Below are 24,219 nucleotides of genomic sequence, written 5' to 3' on the forward strand. Positions count from 1 at the left end.
AGCACAATATATTCAGTATAGCTGGCAGAATAAAGTTAAATAAACTGATGCTCAGTAAAAAAATAAAAATAAATAAATCATAACATTTCTTAAATGCTCATACCACAAACAACATCTGTATGGGCTATTTTAAGAAAAGAAAAAAGAAAAAAAAAAAAGAAGAAGAGGAGACAGAGGGAGGGTAGTTTTATAATAAAATCTCATACTTCACCAAGAACATTTGTGACATATGGTCTCCGTCCTAGTCTGCAACAAGAGGTTGAGTGCAAAACTCAAAATTCGTTCGAGGCCTAAGATTTTAAATTATATTCTATGAAAATCCTTTGCAATACTTCCATTCATTCAGTGAATGCTGAACTGATACTTCACTTAAAGCATACTGGTCTGTGACAATCTTACATATTTTACTGTTTCCACATTTCTTAAATGACAAAATGATCACTTAAGAATTCTAGCCTTTTTGTCTTCTTTTTAGTGTTTCTAAAGCAAGTCATACTATCGTATCAGAATAGCTACTTCTCTGTTGAGTGCTCAACCGTATGAATGGAAAGCCAGAACATGGCCCCCTTAAAAAGTAATTACGAATTTATTTATTTATTAGAGTTTAAGATTTTCATTCACTGGGGGAAAGTATATTAAGCTACGTATCTTATCATACAAAACTAGCAATTATGAATATCTCACTGGTTTTGGATTCAGCCCTATAAAAACACTCCCCACACACACACACGCACAAAAAATAGAGCTATTTATATTCTATCTGAGGTCATGTCTGCACACAAATGAGGGGAAATCTGGATAAATGCAAGCATCAAGATTTGTCTAAGTTAACACCAATTTAGCAACTCAGAATAGAATGCACTAACAAAAAGCTTTTGATGAGGACATCTAAATCAAACACACTAAAATACACTTTTATTCAACAGGTCTTCACTTCAGTCACCTTTATGGTACATTGCAAAATCCAACTGTTCTTTTGGCTTTTTCCATTTTTTTAATTTTTGGCTTAATTATAGAGAATCAAACTCTTCTTTAAAGAGAATCAACCTGATGGATATCACCCACTCGTTGCTAGGCATACTAAAAATTTGAAAAGCAAACTGGGATGCCTGTTTTATTGTCATTTTATTTGTCTTTCAGAAATGTTTGATTAAAATCAATACAGTTTTTAAAATCATATACTCTAAGAACTTGTTAGGTCAAGAAATCTTAATAGAAGTTAGCAAGGTCTGTTCGAGAATATTAACTAGATCATCATTACAAGGTGACTGAACTGCATCAGACATGATTAAAAGCAACAGAGTAGAGCTTTGATTACCTTAGCTGACCTGCGGGAACACTTTCAGGTCTGTTTCTCTTCAATGGTGATAATAAGAAATTGTCTGTACTGCTTGATTTGTAGCTGTCTATATGTCTGATACTCCATCACAGCTCTGAACTTATTTTGTTTGATGTGTAGAAAAATCTTGAAGCCTTGACCTTCTTGATACCATTGCTGATTGCAGACATGTTATGGACAAATAGAAGTTGTCTAGAGCTTTGCTTCCCTTCAGTATTTTCAAGAACTGCTTTTGCATAGAAAGAGAAACATTTTCTGAAACAGAAATATGATAAATATACTTAAAATCTTTTTTTTTTGATCTTTTTTTTTTTTTTGATTCTTTTTTCTTCAAATTCAGCTCAATTCAGTTATTTCAATTAATCTTTTCATAAGCTAGGGCCATACTGGGAATTGTATCCAGTGCTGTTGGACAGGATTAAGGGGAGGTATGGTAGGTATTTCAGCTATACTATACTACACTAGCATTGTCTGTGCTAGCTAGTCTTCCTTCATATACAATCAATATAAAATTGTCTGAAAGAGCTAAAACAAAAACAAAACAAGAAGATTCAAACATTACAATAATGTGAACAGAAGCCTTCAACTTTTAGTTTGAGGTTACTACTAATGGCTCAAAATTACCTTATACCACAGCTCAAAAACACGGATGGAATATTGACCCACAGGAAGATCACACAATCTCATTTTATCCTATCTTTGGAAGACCTGAGTCACCACTAGTATAACTGTGCCAACAGCAGCATCGAAGATCAAGACAGAATTGGATGAGGTCAAGTCCTCATTCTCCTTTCATATTCAAGTAATTGTTAAGTGTCAGAATATTCCCACTATAAATTACAAAAATGAGGTCACAACAAATATGAACTTCAAAATTTATCTGCATGAACTGCAGTATGTATACCTAGGAAAGCCTTACACTAAAATACCATGAACACTGGAATACTAAAGGTTGGAGTTCAACCAAAAAATTCTTTTTAGTATTACGACTGAACATATTATGTAGGGCTACACACCTACAGGATTACTATTATTATTGATCCCCAGTCCTTGTTCAGCTTTTTTCTTAAAATTTACCACCATCTACTATTTATACATACAGCGTATGTAAACTTTAAGGTACTTGTACGTGCACTCCAACTCCCTAACAGAGAAACAGGCTTCAGAGAGAAAACGAAAGCATGCAGTTACCAAGAGTAATCTTACTCTTGCAGTGCACAACTGTTTTATACTTTGAGAAAAGTCAAGTTCAGATGTAACCATGGTGTCCATACTTCTGGAGATTAAACAACACCATGAAATTAAGGTCTTAATGTGTGGAAACCTCATAAAAGACCTGTTATGAAATGGTGCTTAATAGTCAGGAAAACCAGCTTGGTACTCCTTATTAAAGCAAAATTTCTTTTGAGTCAATGGTAAATTTAGCTGGCTGCAAACACAAAAGTGTTGTGATCTTATTTTTATTGCAAAGTAAAGATGCCCAGATAAAGTTAGAGGGAGAAGAGGTTACCAAAAATTTAACAGGATAAGAAATGTAAAGAAAACTAAAAACCTAAAGAGCTCTAACAACTATTTTCTTTCTAAAAGCAATCAGACTGATGCTTACTCATGGACAAACCACTGCAGTCTTTCTGTAACTTTCTTTATGAAATTTTACTTTCAGTTAGTCCTATGTGCTGATTTATTTATTTTCTTTTAATATATATACACAAGAGATCAAAGTTGTTATTCTACTCTGGTGATATTTTCTAATTATTCATTATTACCTAAATAATGCACATTTCTCAGTATTTCTTCTTTAGAGAGGAAACAACAGTATACTAAAGAAAAGCCAACAGCCCATTCAGTTATTCTAAGACATGAATCTGCACATGGCAAATATTCTTTTCCCTAAGTCAAAACCATAGTCACTTTAACAGACGTTGGTTCAGCAACAGCTATACAGGTCAAAGTTATCACACAGTTTTGGATGTGAATTCAACAGCAGGATAATGACAGTTGCCAAGGATTTTTACTTGCTGTCGCTTAGTACTAGTGTTGCCTGTCAAATTGTCTCTTTTTCTTATACAGAAGGCATGGAATTTTTTATGGATAGCAATTACTTACAATATACAATGAAGTACATCAGATGTAACAACCACCCTTTAGCCCTTCATTATTTGGTTGTCTCTTTGTTATATCTAGTCATCCATTTTCACCTAAATTATTTATTTATACTGCATATTTGACAAGCATTTTTTTTTGCTTTATATTTTTTCAGTAGTTGTTCAAAAGATATAGTCATTTACTTTAATATTCTCCCATTAAAATTTACATATGTAAATTTACCTTATTATTTTTATTTTTGTAATTGCACTTTGGATTTCTCAAGAAAAGCACTATCTACATGGCAAAGGCATTTTACTTATCTACTATTAAAAATGAAAATAATAGCAATATCAGATCTTGACTATAATGGAGGGGTTAAGGATATCTTATGTTTACTCATTATTTGTTTGCATTGTTACAGTATTTTTCGCCAGCCATATTTCATATTTATTTGCACTTATATTATTGTTCCATTACATGCATGTATGCTCCAGATAACTGTATTAATGTTTATTTATATTGACATACGAGAATGTGATGTTTCAAGTATTACAATCCTGAAACATTTGCTGGTACAGGCTTGTATTAACATCATGATAAAATCTGCGAAAATTCTAAATGCAATTTTATTGTACCACAGTATATATCATGTATATGATACAAAGCAAAGCCTAACAGTTTTGCACATTTAATATGTTTAGGAAACTGGCTTCATAATACTCACCCATTAAGGGCTAACTTTATATACATAGTCTGTATCACTTTGGGAAGGACCTTCTTCGAGAAATAACACTGCAAACCTCACATCTGCCTGAGTGGTGCCAAGTAAACGAAACTGTTCTCAACTCATACAAGAGCTGGCAGTAGAAAGTGATGATTGTTTTCCTTTTATTAGGAAAGCCAAATCTCCTCTCACAGTAATGTTTCCAACAACAGTTTATTAGAAAACTACAACCTTTTCTCAAAGGAGCACATCCCAAGAAACAACAGAATAAATACATGCTGTGTGTGAAACTCATATCACACTAAAATTGTTGGGAATTTTGCCAAAGGCTTGAATGAAAATTTTATCCCAGATCTCTGAATTGATGAATAGAAAGAAACTGCTTCTCCTTTCTCTTTCACCTCCCCCACTGAAACCCTGCCATCCCAGACCATGAAAGCCATGAAATATTTTCCTCCAGTATCCCAAGGAGAAGAAAGAAGACGACACTGCTCAACTAGGCAACTCATGCCTAATGCAGGGGAAAAAAAAAAAAAAGTTTATACAATACTTTTTGGATACCACAAGAATGTGACAGCATTCACTGACTCATCTCTCTTAGCCACAAAACTAGACAGCACCCAGTATTCTTCACGTCACACCTCAAACACCAGAGAAATGGGATTTTCTCTCAGTACATGGAACAGGCAAAACATACTCTATGTCTGCGGAATTCGGAATTAAGTTTCCACGCTAAGGAAAAGAAAACAGTGTGAAAAATAAGCGTACATTTCCTCAACCAAAGTAAGAGTTCACAAGGAAATTGATAATTGAGTCGTCATAGCATGGTTTTAGTAGCTAGGTAGATAATAAGTCAATTAAAAAGCTGTAAAAGATTGGAAGTTGGGTGCAACTTATACTTGCAGACCTTCAAGTGGCTACCATCTGCAGCAAAACACTTCTTTATGAAGCAGAGAAAAAGGGGTAGCAGCACCTCAGGACCTTAAATGTCTGCATGGGGCCTGGTTGCGTCCCCCTTTTGGGATTTGGGCTGGGCTGGGGGCCAGCTTTGCGATGGCGCAGCTGAGGGCAGCTCCTCCTTCCCTCTGCGGGAGCTGCCAGACAGCTTCGTGGGGAGGCCCCAGCGCAGGCGGCCCCCTGCCCGCGGGAGCTGCCTTCCAGCTGAAGCTCCACTGCTCGGCCTGGCCCTGGGCACGGGCCCCAGCCCACAGGATGCCTTCTGGCGAGGCCTGGCAATGACTGGGAGCCACAGCCCCTGTCACCAGGCGTGATCTGGTGCCCCTGGCCGTACCTGGTGCCCCATAGTCCTGGCTTGGCCTGCCCCAGCGGGACTCTGGCTGGGCCCACCATCACACTCGGCCCAGCTCCTGACCGCCGCTTTCCAGGCACAACGGGATTTCTTCCCTTCAGCATGCACGTCAAAACTAAACATCAAACTTTACCAACGCTAATTGCCAAATTATCAAAACCAATCATGAAAGCAAAACCTCTATTGGTACAAAAATCCAGTGAACCCTCCTGACTGAAGTCAATTATTAGCACTGTAACTAACTCCAGTCTGCCATGGGACTGATGAGGAATAACTGGTATCTAAGTGAAGAAACTATCTAGCTGAAGAAACATGAGAAGACAACTATTTTTAAGATTCCAGAACCACTAAGTCAGCTGTAGATGGATCCAGTAAGGAAGTTTAACAAACAGAAAAAAGACTGAAGTTTTAGAGAAAGACAAAAATTGAAAATCAACACATCTGTAGGGTTTTTAGATATTTTTCCCTTTATCTGACTGAAACTGAGAGTATATTACATTGAGAAGGTATAAAAACATCTTAAACGTTTTTCCTTTTCATCATCTTTAGACTCAGACTGATGCTAAGAAAATATTTACTCAATTATATTTTTACAACTTACCACATGGTAGCAAATTAAACATCTTACTTTGACAAATGACGAGTGAAAACTTGCAATGGCTTTACTCACACATCTTTTGCCAATATAGGTTGTGCATCCATGTGGCACATGCCATATGGTATTTTTTCTGAACACTCAATAGATTTTTGTTGTTTGCTGTTTACAAGTACAAAGGACTGTGATCTTTTCTTTCCTATGCTTAGAAATGCCTTCTGTGTGGACTTGCTCCACAGTCTTTGCAAGTACTGAGATGATGCTGGTCATCATCTGTTTCCTGAATCCTCCTCCTTGTGTTTGTTTTTGTTTGGAAGATAGGTGTAGCATTTACTGTTTTTCAGATTTCAGAGGATTATATACACATAACACGTACCCAAATTAATTCAAAGTACAGCTGCTGAAATGATCCTTTTTAGCACTGGGTAACAACATTTACTCTCACAGAGTCTTCCCTTATCACCTCAAAAAGGAGTTTCTTCTTTTGTGTATCTTTTGTATAACAGTTTGTCCCTGTTCCATTTACTGCCGTATTTTCATATAGTTTTGGATCCAAGAAAGCAGGTACTCAAGTTAGCAGGCAATTTACACTGAAGAACTCTGTTCCCCTACACACCTGGACAGAGTAGGTGCTTGCCAAAGAAAAGAGGAGACGCTCTGTTCTGGGACAGGCAGCAGGGAGGGTAAAGATGGAAAAAAAGTGTTTGACTCTGCACCAGAGGAAAAAATATACTCTCATCTGTTCAACATTGGAGCAGGCATGAAAGCCAAGAAAAGGCTCTTGATCCATGCTGGACAGTCATAAGACAGTCTGCTCATAAGAGAGGAGGAAGAGGAGATTTTACTATGCTCCTTTGCAAGGAAAAAGATCTTTTGTTGATAAAATACCCCTTGTGTTACTCAAAAAGTAACACAATCTGCTCTGAACTCAAACATCAGATGGTTTCTTATCTTTCTTAGTAATAAACTATAGCCTTATATATGTAAAAATGTAAAAAGCTCATTATACCACTGATCTGCCCAACTATGTAACCCTTGGCAGCTACCAGATCCTGCTTGATTTCTTCTCTCCAATTCCTTCTGCATTGGATACTGTCCTCAAAGAACTTGATACAACCCCAAATCTCTCCTCTTTGAAGAAAGACAATACACAATCGTACTTGGAATAATACCAAGTTATAATGGTCAGGTAGGTGATAAACCAAGGTTGTTGCTACTGATCTGTTGCTCCCTTGTTTCCATGCCCTGAAAACAGCTACAAAACCTCTGAATCGTATCAACTGATCCCTTTGACGAGTTACGCAAAATGGGTTGCTGCCTCATCGCCCTCCCACTTGCAGCGGCAACTAGCCATCAGAACAGCATAGCTGGACCTTCCAACTGGATCTTGCAGTTGAAACTGAAAAGACACCAGAAGCTTTGCTTAAGCTAGGACTAAAACCTCTGGGTAATACAGAAATACAAAATGAAATGGTATTTGAATTACAGCAACTATATTCTTTACTGTACTGCTAAAAGCCATTTTATAACTTGTTACCATACTTGGAATGTAGTTTAGTCTTTAAAAAATCTATGTAATGGAAAAATGTTAATCAAAAGGATGATAAACTATATAATCAAAGAGCCAATTAGCCCTGTGCCCCTCTTCAACAAATATGTGGAAACATATCCAATTATCTTGGAAAAAGCCAATTAAAATAAAATGAATAATCTAAATACCACAGCTAAATATTTCATTTGATAATTACATTTCTCAAGAAACTATTGTTAACATAAACTGTGAAATACTGTCGATCTGTCATGTTTGCAAGCACTATAGACACCACAGTTGTTCCTCCATTGCCTTTAGATGTACTGCAATTTGCATTAGCAAGTAACCAACGTGACATTAAACATGCCTGTTACTGGTAAGGCTCTTCAAACATCTCAACATTTGTTTTAAGCATATCAGAATAAAAATCGAGTTATAGCAACAAAAAGAGTCTCAGTCTTTTCATTACTGGAATTTTTTAAAAAGATGAAACAATGATATAACGTGTGGCCTTACGTACACGGTTAGCAGCGTGTGATTAAGCAGAACACAAACATACGTACAACAAGAGGGACAACAGAAAAGGGGTCCTTGTGTTTGAAATATCCACATGCAAGCCAGGCATAACTACAATTTTAACACTGAGAGTGAATGAGTGTTAAAACTGTTCTGTATCAGCCATGGAAAAAGGAAAGGCACAGAATGGCTCTTTTTCCTACCTGAGTTGCAGAAGGATACTGAGAGCAATGGGTGCCACAGAAAAGTACGCCTGTCCCAGAATCACGAAGAGCACGATGCAATCCTTCATTAAGTAATTCTACTCAGCCTCCATGACCTAAATGGGTTTAAAATCACAGACTATAAAAACCATCTACGATGCTACTTACTGGCACAAAAATGGGGGTGGGAGAGGAGATTTTTAGGTATGTGCAATTTAAACTTGAACGAAGTTGGACCTTGGCTACATACAGCACAAATAACATAGATTAAAATGAACATGAGGCATCAGCAGCAAGGACACCATGGTATTTGTCCAGTCTAGCCATACTAGCTTTCCCATTTGCAGACAATCAGAACTGGAATTAGGCTTTTTACAGCATGACAACGTCTAAAAGGAAACCCGTGATGAAGATAGAGGTTTGAATATACCACGCTGACAACATCTAACCAAGGATGGATGAACTAGACCCTTCATTCCCATAGGAATATGTAATACTCCTATGGGAATATGTAATACTAGTAACTACATATTGTTGGCCCACGGAATAATTTTTTAATATAAAAAAATCACATACTGAAGGATTTAACACGTGAAGGAACTCCTTTGTTCTCCGCACTGCTGCTCTACCTTTTCGATCCACCACAGACATGCCACTGTCAGAGACAGTGCCTGGTTTAACCAAAGTAGGTGTTTGGTTTAACCCAGTTTGGCAACTCTTATGTTCTTATGCTCACAGACCCAACCAACAAAGACAGTAGCTTCTTGTTGGATTTGTCACCACGAGATGACAATCCAGTCCATATTCTTACTTAGTAATACAGCAACTTGGGAAGCTAGAATATTACACTAGTAATGCTAATATAATTTTTCAAATGCAATTTGTTTAAATTATCAAGTTTGCAGAGTGGAGAACAATAAAAATATAACTGTGCACGTGCAGTTTTTATCCGACATTTTTAAGTACTCAGATTCTGACAGACTTAGTTGTATAATCCCTTTTTTGTGTGTGTGTGAATTCTCCAATTCACTCATTTCAATGAGCCAGAAACATGCAGGGGGATACAGGAAAAGAGAGAGTTGTCTCATTGCCTAAGGTGTGCTGCCCTGGATAAGCTGGATATCGTTCTTGTTTGCCTCAAAAATCTAAAGTGATACTGAATAAGTCACATCAACAAAAATCTCCCAGGAAAAACAAGTAGTAGCCACACTTCCTAGATAGCTGATTTGGAACATCTATGATCTGTTCTTGTAGTTTTTCCATTAATTGCAGTTGAAATTGCACTGAACATAAGAGATACAGTATAAAGGTGAGTACTATAAGCTATAGGAGCTTTTTATTCCAAAACAGAACACAAAAATTCATTGTTACTTTCACACTTCAAGTTTTGTGCCTCCTTTCTCCCCGTCTAAAAAGAAAGCAGTGACGACCTTTAAACTTTCGAGACGAGTGAGATATGAAGGTGTTACGAAATCTCATTAGTGTGTGGAAACAAATACGATTCTGTAATGTCAGTTCACTCTGGAATGATGGTTTAATCCTCAGAGCAAAATTTGAATCAAAGTCTGTACTTTGAACAAACAAGTCACATGAACACATCTCATTTTTGGAATGAGATGGAAGCTGAGGTCCACTGAGACAAAAAGCACAGCGCAAACAAGTGATACATTACAAGGAATATTTACCAAATGAGTGATAAAAGATGAAAATATCTGGTTCTTGGTTCAGTCAAGTGCATGGCTTTTAATATCATTTTAATGGTCAAACATTAAATAAATATTTATGCAAAATGTCAGACAGGCAAAGATAAAGCTCCAGTGTAAGTGGGGCAGGCTAAAAAAGTCAAATAATTTGGAGCAGGGCGCAGGACATGTAAACACCATGCTGACTATGCTAGCAAAGGAAGGAAAGGTATGGGTATCTTTGTCTTTCCCTCAGTAACAGTGCCTGGTTTAAACTGATTGACACCACACTTTAAAGACAAAAAATAAAATCTAAGTCATAAAATCTTTCAAATTATCAAACTTGACTGAATTTTCATCCATTGTTTACTCCACCTGCAGCACACTAGACAAGGTAATAATTTATGATAATTATATGAAAATATACAATTAATATTCATCACCTCTCATTTCTCATCACTTTAGATGATCAGTAATGCAGAGTAAAAATGCTGTCAGATTTCTAATTGCTTTGTAATGGGCCTGAAATAGGGAAATCGTTAAAGACAAACAATCTGTCACTTGTCTGTTACCTTAACTATCTATCACTTAAAAAAACCCTCATTAAATACATTGCTAATGAACGACAAAAGACCGTACTCAGTGTGCCCAGATGTACCTTTTTTAAACAATATTGTAAATTGCTTAAATAATTCCCAAGACGTTTTCAATCATTTTTGTGGAAATTTAATGGAAAACATATATTTTCAGTGCATGTTACATCTCATTTGTTCACATCATTATGACATTTAGTCTATCATATCCACATCTCCTGGGAGACTAAACTTTGTTTTTCTTTTTTCCTGTTGACAAATCTGACCCAATTAAAACAAATTCTGGAAGAACTTAACATTCAGCTCTCCTGACTGATACATTCTAGATCAATACATTGATCCTCTTCCACTGATTTTTAATATCAAGATTAAAAAAATAAGTCTAACATTGCCAAAGTTGAACAAATTATTTTCTCTTACAGACAAAACAATCATTTCCAAGAAACAGAATTTGAAATCTTCACTTCGCCTGTTCGCTTGAGTCAACTGCCTACCATAGCCCTGACAGAAAACTTCGTTTGGAAAAATAAATAAATAAATAAATCTTCTGAATGTACTCAGCTGGTCAGAATGAAAACATCAGGCCATTGGCAAGACCCCAGAGGGAAATACTGTATCATTAGCTGCCATATTAGTTCATTGCACTTATTAATTGCCACATAAAAATTTGGAAAAAATAAAGAACAACTAGAAAACATCTATCTGTGCAAGACTTTAACATACTCTATCTGGTATATTTAACAAAAAAAATAAAGATATACTCAGTGCTTGTTTGTGTTAGTACATATTGGATGCTAAAGCACTACTGCATAAGGCAAAAAGAAGTGTTCTATACGGAAAGTAATTGTAGAAAAACCCACCGTCTGATTTTCATACAACTTGTTCTTTTTTACGTGTATCTCTTTTCTACACATATACAGCAATATAAAACCAATGCAACAACAACAACAAAACAAAAAACCTGCTTTAATAGTCTGTACAACATTTTGGAAAATACCAATTGTCTTCAGAAGTAAAAAAAAATAAAATAAAATTCAAAAATTCAAAAAGTCTGGATGTTTCAGCTGTTTCTGACAAGAATTAGGTAAGAAGGGGCCCATTCATCATTTGCCCTCATCTTTTATTGCATTGGTGGTGCAGTTAATTTCTTAAAAAAAATATTTCTCTGTACTGCTATTACAACAAAAGACAATACTGTGCATCAGTTCAAAAAAAGCATCTATTAAAATGTTAAATATTCTAAAAAATGATAAAAAATATAACCTACGCACGTATTATCGAACAGTAAACAAGGGAAGAAAACTAATGACATTTAGGCATCCCACTCCAGTGGGATGAATAGATTAATCAATGAATTAATACTTCTTTGCATAATAATAATTTAACATATGTAAACAACAAAGAAAGCCTGCCATATTGTGGCCTTGGGTCCTCTATCTCCTGTACCTCCAAATTCTGGGACAGCAGTCCCAGACCTTCTGCATAATTTCCACGTCCGTTTCCTTTCATCCCAGGCTTTTAGGGTAAGTTTCTCTCACTTACCATGCCACTTGCTTGGCTTTGTTTTGTCAACAAAAGGGGAAAAATCAACAAAACCTATGGCTGGGTTTAGCTACACGCAGGCTTACCAGGTGGAAGCTATCAAAAGGAGAAGGGAGGAGTTTGGCCCTGCTGTCTCCTGAATACCAGTTTGATTTTAACGGATCTTGGAGTAATACAATTTGGGTATCTCTAGCAGTAAAAGATTACCAAATTGCCTGGAGACCAGCCAAGAGCTTCACAAGCCATTAAGACCAGACAGCGTGACCAGCAAAGACCAACCCCCAAAACACCTCAAAATATAACAGCGAGAGGGGCAAAGGCGCAAAAGATCGCTTTATTTCTAACACTGTGAAGAAAAATTTGGTCAGAGAGGCGCGCTCTGCACATACAAGGCACCAGGACGCCCCGTGAGGCAGGGGCAGGGGCGGTGATGGGGGCGGGGCCGTTACTCACAGCGCGTCGCCATGGAGACCGCGTCGAGCCCGGCCCGCGCTCCGCTTCCTGCCGGTGCCTTCGCCGCCGCTGTCCGGGCGGAAACAAAGCGAGGCGAGCCCCGCCGCGCCGCCCCCGCCGCTCTTCGGGAGCTGTTTCCCGACGGGGCGAGGGGCGCCGGGCACCGGCACCGGCAGCGGGCGCGGAGGGGCCGTGAGGCGCGGAGCAGGTGGGCGCGGAGGGGCGGGGGGCGCGCGCCGCCGTCCGTTGGTGCCCAACGGTCGCGCCGAGCTGAGGCGGCGTTGGCGGGGGGGGGGGGAGGCTGCTGGGGGCCAGCCCCAGCCCCGCGTTCCTAAAAGCGTTGTGGGCTTTTTGTTTGTTATTTTTTTTATATATATATATATTTTTATGGTACTTTGTTACTAAAAAAGTTGTCTTTGAAGAGGCAGGGTGAAGGAGGGGCCGCACTGTGAATATCTGGGTGCAGGATGTGAGGCAGATGTTGTGATCTTGCATGTATCTCATCAGGGATTGACTCTCTGCTGTATTTTACTCTTCAACATGCAAATTACAGCATTGCTTAAAAATAAGAAGTGTACGTTACCTAGAACACGGGTAGGTTCAAAGTAGTTAGGACAGTTAAACTGCGAGGTTAAACTCTACTTTTGCAGCTCAATCAATTCTAAAAGAATCTGAACAGCTTCTAAAAACATAATATACTTAGAACTAGGACAGAAAGCTGTAATTTAAATCCCTTTCCATATGACGTGTACCCTATGGGGTGGAATGAGCCATGTGAACGAGTAAGCTGGCGTTTACATGGTAGATTTTCAGATAAGGCAGTCGATGTGCTTGAGAGCTCTAACCTGTTTCATGGTCATCTAGCCTGTTAACATTTTCTTGTTCTTGTTTTTCTAATTTTCTTTTTCAAACTGTAATTTTATTTGTTTATTTTTACACAGCACTAAAAAAAAAAATAGTTTCAAAGCCGTAAGTATGGCCTTGGAAAGGATAACACAAAAGGACTGGTACAAAATCCTGGGTGCAAAGCCATCAGACAGTCCGGGAGAACTAAAACGGAAGTACCAAAGACTTGCTTTGTTAGTAAGTATGTTTTTATTATTTGAGATGTGCAAAAATAACTTTCAAAAACCATAAAATAATAACTGTAGGCTTTGTTTTTAGCTTTGGTGTATAAACGTGGTTAATTGGAGTGAGTTTATAATATTGGTTCACTGAGGATGGTTTAATAAATATCCAGAATTTATGTCCCAAACAGAGGTTGAGTTATTCAGTTTCCAAAACTCTGATGTGTCTTCCAGCCTTCCTAAACAGTCATGAATGAACTATGTCAAATACTCATTCATCTAGTGCTACGTAATTGGATGTACAAGTCAAAAAAAGAAAAGTAATTGTAGCACATAGTCATGAAATGTGCTAATAGGTACTTATGGTACTACAGGTACGACTGTCACACCTGTAGTTACAGTGTCCCAGATGAAACCCTTGAATATGTAAAAGCCAGGTTTAAAGAGCAAAAACGTTTTTTTCTGATAGTCTTAAGTAATGGAATAGAAAATATATATGAGGAAAATATGTGAATATCAATTTAGGTTTTCTTTGATGCTTCTAGTGCATTTTTTATAGTCATGGCTTTGGTCATGCATTAAGACTGTGAATTCTTCTCATTTTTGCTGGCTTCTTGGTTTTCGTGTACAGGAATCTAAGAGCTCTACAAAATTACTTCATATTATTCTTGGTTCCTCTGTTCTACTCTTTCTTGAATGAACATTTTCTGTCTTTCATGAGCTTTTTGCTCCAGAGATGATTGAATCTGCTTTTAAGAGCAAGATTAGGCATGCATTTTTGATACTGTTGACAATTTTTTAACCAAACTTGATAGACAAACAGAAGTCCTGAGATAATTAAATTCCTAAGCTTAATGAAAATTGGCAACCTAGTAGAGAAGAAAGAAGGTGAGCAGAACTCACTTTTCTTATATTCTTTTAGGTTGTTGCTAACTAGACTATTAGTATTGTCGAGGCTTTAGAGCACATATGCATGCCTAATCATGCTTGGTTTGATGTGTCAGAGTGTGGTAGGAAGCTGGGCTTTTTAAGTGAGTTAAAGAGAATAACAGAACTCAGTCTCCCCTGAATTGGCAAAGCTTAAGTAAATTCATGCTTTTTGTTTATTTTTATAGAGCCCCTGTGAAAACTGTATTTAAAGGTAATTTCACTGATGGGAAACGTGTTCCAAATGAACACATTTTGATACTGTTATTCTTAGACGAATTGCTTGAATAACCTTGCTGTACATCTGCTCCTTCTCAATGGCTCATACTAACTTACTTCTTTACGAACCTTGTCTGAAACTTAGATCTGTGTACTTAGAGTCCTAGGTTTATAAATTTCACAAAACATGTGCAGGCAGATAGAGGTACTTGCTATGAAATGTTAGAAAAATCAATGTAGTAGAGTGCATTGGAAGTCAAGCTTCTATTTCAGCCACAAGTAGAACTAAGATGTTTTTTCAGACCTCCTGATGTTTTTTGTTTTATGGAGTTACTGGTAAAATGTGAACAACATTTTAGTATTAGTCTTTGTCCTTGATGAAAGCAACAGTGGGAACCACAACATAAAATACGTTTTCTGTTCAGATAGGTGGTTAACTTCAGCCGAATATTGTAATGGAATTAATGTATTTCTTTAACTGTGAAAGTATGTAATAATGATATTAAAATTGTACATGAAGTGTTGTTCAGAGTTGTTTGCCACCAAGTAGAACAGAACTGAAACTATGTCTTTCCTCACGTGAAACTGACCCTCAGTGTTACATCGCCATACTATTATGTAGCTAGTGGAAGCCTATGAAGTGAGAACTTGTATTTCAGAGTGTTTACGACACTGTTTGCAACTGCCTGTATTTCTAGAAGATTGAAATATTATTTTAATCTACAAGCTTTTCTTTAAAATCTGTGAATTTCCAAACTAAATGGCCAGTGCTCTTTGAAAAGTTGTTGGGGAATGTTAAAGAAAAGATCTTTTTTCTCTTACATTGCTTGGCTCAAAATTTTTTCACTGTCAATGATGGATCTGTTTTTCTGACTAAAAAGCCATGCTGCTCCTGACTTGTATGTGTTTTTTTCAAGGCAGATCTGTTGCTTGTCAGTTATTGTTAGCATACATCCTGTCTCTGTTCAACCTATTATTTTTAGTAGAGCTACTACAGACTCGACTTGTTCTGTTTACAGATGCAGCATCTACCACAGTCTTTTGTCTGTAAACATACAGTCTGAGCAGTGGTAATAAAAGAATTGTTTTTGTGTACCTAATAAACTCATTGACTATAGGATCAACGGGAGATTACAATATGTAGTTACAGCATGAAAGCCATTGCCACAGAGATTGTTGAGTCCAGAGGGTTTCATGGTTAAAGAAGTTGTTAGTTCCTGGAAGAAAAGTGCTGTGGTATGTTAGCACAATGATACTGGCTCTGAGCTAGAAAGCCATGAGCTGTGGACTTCTGAATATTGGTGCAATATATAAGGGAAGTGTTACTGTATGTTTGTCCTATCCTGACATTATTCCCTGTGCATCCCCTGTTCGTTGTTAGTGTAGTACTGGACCTCTCAACTTACCTGTGGCGTCCTGTTCATCTAAAGTAATCTCCCTGCTCCCCTAGCAGAGCTTGTACTCTTGGAGCTCTTAGCAGCTGCACACCTCTGACTCATGAAATGGTCGCTTACTGTTTTCTAAAGCTGCTACTGGAGGTCGTAGTACTGGTGGGGGCAGAGAACAGGTCTATGTGCAGGTGCTCCAGACGTTTTCATGTATGGTGGTGAGAGCAGAGCAGGTAGACTTAGCAGAGTAATTCCAGCGTAGAAAGCCAGGGTGAGTGATGAGTGCTGCCACGTACGGTTTGCTTAAAGATTTTGTGATATGTTATCTGGTGAGTCCAGAAAGCTTTCTGGCTTATGTGTAGCAGCAGAATTTAACTTAATTGTACTGTGCTAATTACGTTAAAATCCAGAAGTTCATGAAGTTCATAAAAAATTCATAACATCTCCCATACTAATTGCAGTTAATGTAACATTCGTTCTGTTGTGGGGAATATTCTGGTCACAGATGTTCAATAGCATCAAGCATAATAAATGGTGGAATTTTATTTTAACTGTAGAATCATGTTTAAAAATAAAATGGCAAATGTTGGAGCCTCATCTTTCTTCAGATGATCCCCACTGCTTCACATGGAGCATTTGCTTTTTGCCATCTGCTATTTTCTGTGTTTGTCAACACAGAAAATATGCTTAGCATCTTGAATGAACAGGCAGATGTAACTTTCCAAAGCTACAAAGAGTTGGAGATCTTGCCATATGTCATCCAAAAGATAACTACGTTTGCACTTACATCTCTGGAGTGACCTTAATGTACAAAGTATTAAGCAAGTAAAAATGTTTGAATTTCAGCTTTGTAAGGACAAATTCTCTTTAAAATGGTTACTTTTGGAAATACAACTTATTTTTATCAGTTCTAATGAGTTGATGGAATGGGTTAATAACCCATAACAAATGAAACCGTGCATATGCACTCTACTTGAGTGAATGCATTTACTTACCATTTCAGGGGATCCATACAGCCTTTAGGAAGGGCAATGCCTATGTTCAATTTCTGAGTGTGCATGAAATTAGCAGAGGGTAAAGTTAGATTAACAAAAATCAGAAATTACACGATCTTATTACTGATAATGTTTTTTTCCCTCTTATTTTGGCCTAGCATTTTGTGGTCAAAGAATGAGTTGCTAGATTGTTTTCAAATTTTCATGTTGCTTCTTGGTATCTGAAAGCTGCTTTTCACAGGGAATAAAGTCACCGAACACATAAGCTTTGTCTAGCTGAAAATCAGGTGTCTGTTCCTGTTGATGCTGATGATATTATAGGATACCTTTCAACTGGAAAAAAAATTATTGTGCAGGAAAATTATATGCTGCTGTTCCAACGTATGCCCTAATCTTAAAGAAAATCCATGTAATTTGAGCAGGGAGAATGCAGGAAGCTCTTATTTTTAATATGGAAAGGAAATAAAATGTGCCATTTAACACAGTGTTACAAAGATTATCTGTTTATCAGAAGGGGTGGTGTGTGTATGTAAATACAAAGTGTTAAGATGATCCCTTAATCTGTTTGAAGGAGTAGAAAATTTTAAAACAAAGAGCATTAAGCATAGGTGAGAACGACTGTCAGCAACAATAAAAAAGGATGTTAATAGAAATTTAATTTAATGAAGCAAAATAATTTCAAGAAGAGATTGTTTCATTGAGTTTGTGTAGAGGAAAGACAGCTATCTCTGGAAAGATATAAATCTATTGTATTATATCAGATCTATGTACACATCTAAATTTTGCAATCACAAGAATTGCAGAGGATGTCATATATATATAAGTTGAAAAGCTACCTGCATAGTTACTGTCTTAAAGTTTGTCGCAAACTAAATTCAGTACTATTCTGAAAATGATGTGCCTACTGAGGAACTCATGATGAGTTTAAGCTGAGAATCTGAATCTTACAAACCTCAAAATGTTTTCATCTTTTTTAGAAGTCTCAAAACAGTACTTTTCATAATGAAAATTACACGGTGTGTTTACTATTTTCGTAATAGCCGTTGCAGGTTTGTCATTCTTTGAATTAGCAACGTGCTTGTTAGAGGTACTTCACAGATCCTTGTGCTTATCTAGTTCAGCTATGTTAAGAAAATAGATTTTGTAATTTGTCAGTACAAACAGAAAGGTATGCCACAAAGTTTGATGCAAAGGAATGTCTTTTTGGCTCTCTGGGAAGTTTTATTTTGAGCTGTTCTTTACCTCTGATTTACTATTTATGATCTTATTAAGATATAAGTGGGTGTGTTTTCAAGATGGGACTTGAAAAATCGTTTAATAGCTTATTTATATATAAAACAGGATCTCAGTGTTCCAGAAATCACTACTTAAAAGTGCTTTCATAGGTGTTCCATGTTTATAAATGCTCACTGTGTCCTGAGGAACTATAAAATTACAATTCTGATTAAAAACAAAATCTTCAGAGCAAATATTAAATTCCATCAAGATGGTTTTTTCACTTAATATTTGCAAGTATTCTATGAGCAATTATGAAGATGCACTGAAGTAGTGTTGTATTACGATGTGTACTCCTTGTCTCATTTCCTAAGTGAGAAATCAGAAATAAAAATAATGTAGAAAAAGATATGGTTTAAAGCACAAAGAATGGAGCTAAAAAGGCTGGCATAACATTTTTCACATCAGTAAATGTTCTAATTACTCTGAAACATGAGCATCCACAGTCAAGAGCACCTCGAGATGTTCAGCATTTTCAAATCAAAGTATTTAAGTGCCTACTTTTGAAATTTTAAGTACTGGGTCGATTATTTAAAGAAGCTGTAATCCCAGAACATGAGTTTGAAAGACAATAAATGTTAATAGTAGAATCCATCTCCTTGCAATAACAGCATTTATTTAAGGATCTCTTATTGCTATTAAATGAAATTGACCATATTTGTGTTGAAGCTGAAAAAGTGATTAGTACTTTTTTAAATGGTCTGATATTTCCCAGATTGCTATTGAAATAATGTAGATAATACCTAACATGCACCTATATCACAATATCACAATATCTAATATCATGCACTATATCACAATATCACAATATCTAATATCATGCACTATATCACAATATAGTGATACTCCCACTATATTCAGCATCTCTGTGGTCTCACCTTAAATACTGTGTGTAGTTCTGGGCTGCACAATATAAAATGGATGTTAAGGACCTTGAGAGCATCCAGGGGAGGGCAAAAAAGCTGGTAGAAAGGTTGGAAAGTACTTATAGTAGGGAGAGGCTGAAGATGCTTGGTTTATCTCGTCTGGAGAAGAGGAGGCTGAGAGGCTCCTCTTATTGCTCTCTGCAACTTCCTGAGGAAGAGAAATGGAAAAGGAGATGCTGCTCTCTTTCCCTGCTAACCGATGACAGGAGACATGGGAGAGGCACAAAACTGTGCCACGGGTGGGCCGGACTGGGCATGAGGAGCAATGCCTTTACCGTGAGGGTGGTCAAACACTGGGACAGGATTCCTAGCAAGGTGGTTGATGCTCCAGACTTGCCAGTGTTCACGAGGCTCTCGGATCATGCCCTCAGTAAAATGCTTGACCTTGTGGTAAGCCCTGAAGTGGTCAGCCAGTTGGACAAGGTGGTCTTTGAAGGTCCATTTGAATTGAACTGTTCTGTTCTACGTGCAGGGAGAATGTGCTAAGTGCATTAGAAGACCTGGATGTTTTAATAATTTCCCCACCCTTCCATGTTTTGACTTCTTGCCTTGGTTGATCATGTCTGCTTTCTCACCTTGCATAAATCTCAAATGGTCAACAGTCATGAACTCATTTAGCTGATTTGATGCAGAAGTGAGTTCTATTCCTTCTACCTTTTATGTGACATTTTGTGGATAGTTAGCATTATTGTAGTAAGGAAGTCCAGGGCATGCTTTCTTGCTATAGTCTTGCTAGTCATTTAGATAACTCATCTCAGTCATTTACTTTTCAATACGTTAAAGCAACGTTTCAAAGCTGAAATATCAATAGTTGGGTATTAAAAATACAGAACACCCTTTGTTGTTAATCCCAATAAATTATCTTTAGCCAGAAAATTCAGTCTGCATTGGTTGGATTTATGACCTAAGAATGTCCATGGTCAAGGAAGGTAAAGATGAACAACTTTTCTGAGCAGCATCTTAGCTATTTATTTTTTTTCACATAAAATGAAACATTAAATATTAACTAGGTATGCGTTTTAAGGAGAGGCTGAACAAGAGCTCTTGTTTTAAGAGGTACCTACCTTGTCAGCAATCCAGTAACAGTTCCTACGGCTACAGAAAAGCAATGCAAAATACAGGTTTGGTAGGCTTCTCTCAGTATATCTTTGGTAAATATTGGTATTGAAACTTAAGTAATGCAAACGTTGGATTATTCCTTTACAACTGCTGTTCCATTCTAGATGGTGATTTTACCTTTTCAACTATATCTCTGACTGTCCTTTCCCAAAATGGTGGTGGTGTGTCAAGACTGAGACCATCTGTATTAAGTGCTTATTAAATACAAATGGTAAAAAGATCAATAATAAGTTCTGTTGAGTGACCAGAGGATCCTATTGTCATGTGATTTTCTTGAATCATCTGGAAAAAATCTAGTTTTAGTAGTTATGAGGACACACTGTCAAAATTGTTTCTTTACTGCAAATGGAGGAATTTGCTAAACCAAATCAGTGATCAGTCCAGATATGATGACCTGAAGGCAACTTCCATTGTGAGTAAATCCAATCCAAGCTAGATTTTACGTGGCTGTTTGGATTGGGTTTGGAAATGTTTGGGCACCATAGCTGTGCAATTTTGAAGTAAGATTGAGTTTTTATTTAAGCTGCTGTGATATTGATGAAATAAAGGAGTGTACATACCTTCAGCAATAATCATAGCATACTTCGTGGCTTCTGATTTTAAAGGTTGAGGCAGTAGGGTTGGTGTATTTCTACTAGAGATAGGGAAAGATGAAATAACTGTAACACTGGCATTGCACTTCAAAAGTTTTTGTTTAGATATTTATGTCCACTAATATATAAATTAAAAAAAATAAAAATGTGGTGGTTGAGCCTCAGTTTCCACAGCAAGTTCTGAAGCTGAAATGCTTTAGGAACTTCAATTATTTTGGAATCTAGGTGATCAGCATTATATTTAAATCAGGCTTCTTTCAGGCCAGGCAATCCAAATGCATTTAAAAATTAGTGGTATGCTTTGTTTTGGAATACTGCTTTATTGGCAGTCATCTCAGGGAGGGAGAACAACAAAAACCGCTTTGTGCTCAGCCGTTCTTAGTTTTGGCTATCAGTTGCTGACTTTCTTAGACTGCAGAAAGGTTTTCATCTTGCAAGTCACTGTTCCAGCTGAAGACTGCTGCCTCGAACTGCCTGTCCCTGCCCTTCTGCCAGATGTTACTCAGCCAGCAAATAGCATCCTGTGGGTTTTCCTCTGTCCACTACAGTGTGTGTCAGCTGGAAAAGTTTAGGCTCGTTTTTTCAGTAGTTTATGCAACTCTATTTTTTATAATGCAATAGAAGATTATCCTTTTGCTTCACATGAAGGTAGCATTTGCCTAACCTAGTTTTCTGATCTTTCATGTAACTGACATTATTACATGACTAGGTTAGTAATAATTATATTCACTTACCACAACTGAATGCTGTTTAATGTGACATTTAACAGTGTACATTGTGAGTACAGGGGTCAGAAATATTTAAGGAGCTTTTAAAATTCCCTGTGTATTTTTACCCTCATACTCCTGTGAGTATTAAAATGTTGCATTTTTTTCCTTTCTTTAATATTTTTTGCCTTTTTTTTTTTTTTTTTTTTTTTTTTTCAGTCTTACCTCCTCCTGTGTTGTAGTATAGTTTCCAAAAGCCTTTTAACTGGCTTGAGAGGCTCTTGGCTGGCTCTTCATAGGAAAATAAGGAGCTATAGGAGCAGAAAAACAGGGAAGGAAAAGCTTTCTGAAGATCTACTTTCTGAATACTATAGCTTCTGTTTCCTGTCCTTGTTTTTTATACTTTCTTTAGCCAAATTCATCTTTGTTTCTATTAGTACAACCAGAGTTGATTTTCTTTTTTTCTCGCTGTAACCTGTAACTTTTACATATTATTTCTAGTATTAACTTTGTTCAAGAGCTGAAAAAGACTAGAAATGTAAATATTTAATAGGAACATTATGTAAGGTAATGACTTGCTCTTTTGTTGAACTCATCTCAGTCTAGTAGTGGGGTTAGATTGATTTGAGAGGCTGAGGAATGGGGCTGATGGCAAAAGAAGCAAGAGTTTGTTATTTAGGGTTTTCTGAGGCTCTTTACTGCTGCTACAGAAATGTCTGTTTCTGTTGACAGTGCAATAGGTTATTTTTCTTGTCACGAGTAAGTTTTCTAAACAAGAATCTGCAATTATTTGATTTTCCAGAAGGAACCAGAGTGTTGAGTAAAGTAGCAGATTCATGGAGTATTACCTCGAACAAAGTGAAGACCCGCTTCCTGTAGTTAATGCCACTGAGAGTGTAAGGTCAGAATGGTAGTATCGTGATTCTGTACTGTGGTTAAAAGCAATTGTGTAAGAAAAGGATTTTAGTCATACACGATGCAACCTTTACATTTTAATAACTTACTGTAGAGTAAAAGGTAATTTATAATGAGAAATACTCTTCAATGTGAGACCAGCTTTGCAATCACAGGGCTTTACAAGTAGCATTGAATTAAATGTTACTGTTTCCATGGAATTTGAAGTTTATGGCTATAAAAGTATAGTGAAAATTACAATGGCAATCCTCTTAGTACTGCAGTTAAATATAAAAAATAAGTATGCAAAAGTTGGGGTTTCTGGCAGCAAACAACTAAGTACAGAGGAGGAAAAGCAAATCTCTTCACATTGTTTTAGATGGATCTCAGCTGAAATTCATGCCCAACTTGACAGAAGATTAAGATTTTCCAGTGAATAATAGAACCATTCAACACCTTAGTCAGAAATTGAGGTTGTCAACCTATGTAATTTAAATGTGAAAGAAAACGGTATGGTGAAAATCTTGGCTTAATCAGAGAGGGTTGAGGAAGTTTAAAATACATTAAGCATATTTTAAGCAGAAAATGTGTGTTAGCCTTGAGGGGGAAAAAAAAAAAAAAGAAGCAAATTGATGAGATTGGGACGGTGTAATTTATTCCATGATTATTTTTTTTGTTGTACTGTTGAGGACTCCAGTAATTTTCAAGAATTGGCAGCATGCGTTGATAGTACCATCCTTTCTTTGCGCTGCTATTAGTGAATGCCAGTTCTGTAGTCTACATAACTGCTACGTATTGCTGTGTATGTTTAATAGCAGCTTTTAAAAATTCTGTTTATTTTTAAAATAAAGTAAGTTGGGATGTTTGTGGGTGTTTTCTTTCAAAATAAGTCATTAGGTGATGAATAATTAAAATCTTATGAAAAACTTTCTTACTATTTTTTGTTCTTTTGATGATGACTTGCTACAAAAACCTTGATTCACAGCAAGTATTTTCTCCCAGTAACAGCCACAGCAGCAATACTATTATCTGAAATATTTCTATTCTGATGATTCTTTTGTCCCAAGTGAACTTGGAGGGCTGATGTGCTGGATGTTGCATACAACAGTGGTTATCTCTGCCCGGAAAGTATGGAGAAGATGAATTACATTTGTAAAACATAGAAGCAGTTGAATATTGTGTGTGGGAAGCTCGGACTGATACTTGCACAATCATTTTTGATTGTGGCAGATTGTATGGAGGAAAAGAAGAAGAAATGGGTACGGTTTCTAAAATCTGGTTGGTCACTGAGTGATATTAGAAAAAATATACAACAGTTAAGGCATAAGAAGAAACGAGGAGGAAAATGAAACTTATTTTTTCTTTAAATGTGGAACACTTCCTTGGACTAAGAATCATCCTGGAGTGGAGGCTGGAATCTGTGGATAATCAGATCAGGTAGGAGAAGGCTAAAGTTGTTAAAAAGCCTGAAGATCTTATTTGGGGGAAGAAAAAGGAAGAGGAGATGGACTGAAGTAATGAATCAAGAAGATAA

The 24,219-nt window shown here is 36.9% G+C and overlaps 1 protein-coding gene across 4 annotated transcripts in view; it reads left to right on the forward strand.

Annotated features, from left to right (window-relative positions):
* The first annotated feature begins 12,709 nt into the window (after nt 1-12,709).
* The window catches only part of DNAJC24 (DnaJ heat shock protein family (Hsp40) member C24), a 33,446-nt gene continuing 21,936 nt past the window's right edge, over nt 12,710-24,219 (forward strand). The window contains exons 1-2 of one of the 4 annotated variants that reach the window (XM_032189207.1): nt 12,710-12,783; nt 13,517-13,658. In XM_032189207.1, coding sequence (XP_032045098.1) covers nt 13,551-13,658 — 108 coding nt within the window. In that variant the 5' untranslated portion in view covers nt 12,710-12,783; nt 13,517-13,550. The other 3 variants (XM_032189210.1, XM_032189209.1, XM_032189208.1) reach the window with 3 other exon arrangements.

The sequence above is a fragment of the Aythya fuligula genome, chromosome 5 (assembly GCF_009819795.1).
Source record: "Aythya fuligula isolate bAytFul2 chromosome 5, bAytFul2.pri, whole genome shotgun sequence".
NCBI classification, from domain to species: Eukaryota; Metazoa; Chordata; class Aves; order Anseriformes; family Anatidae; genus Aythya; species Aythya fuligula.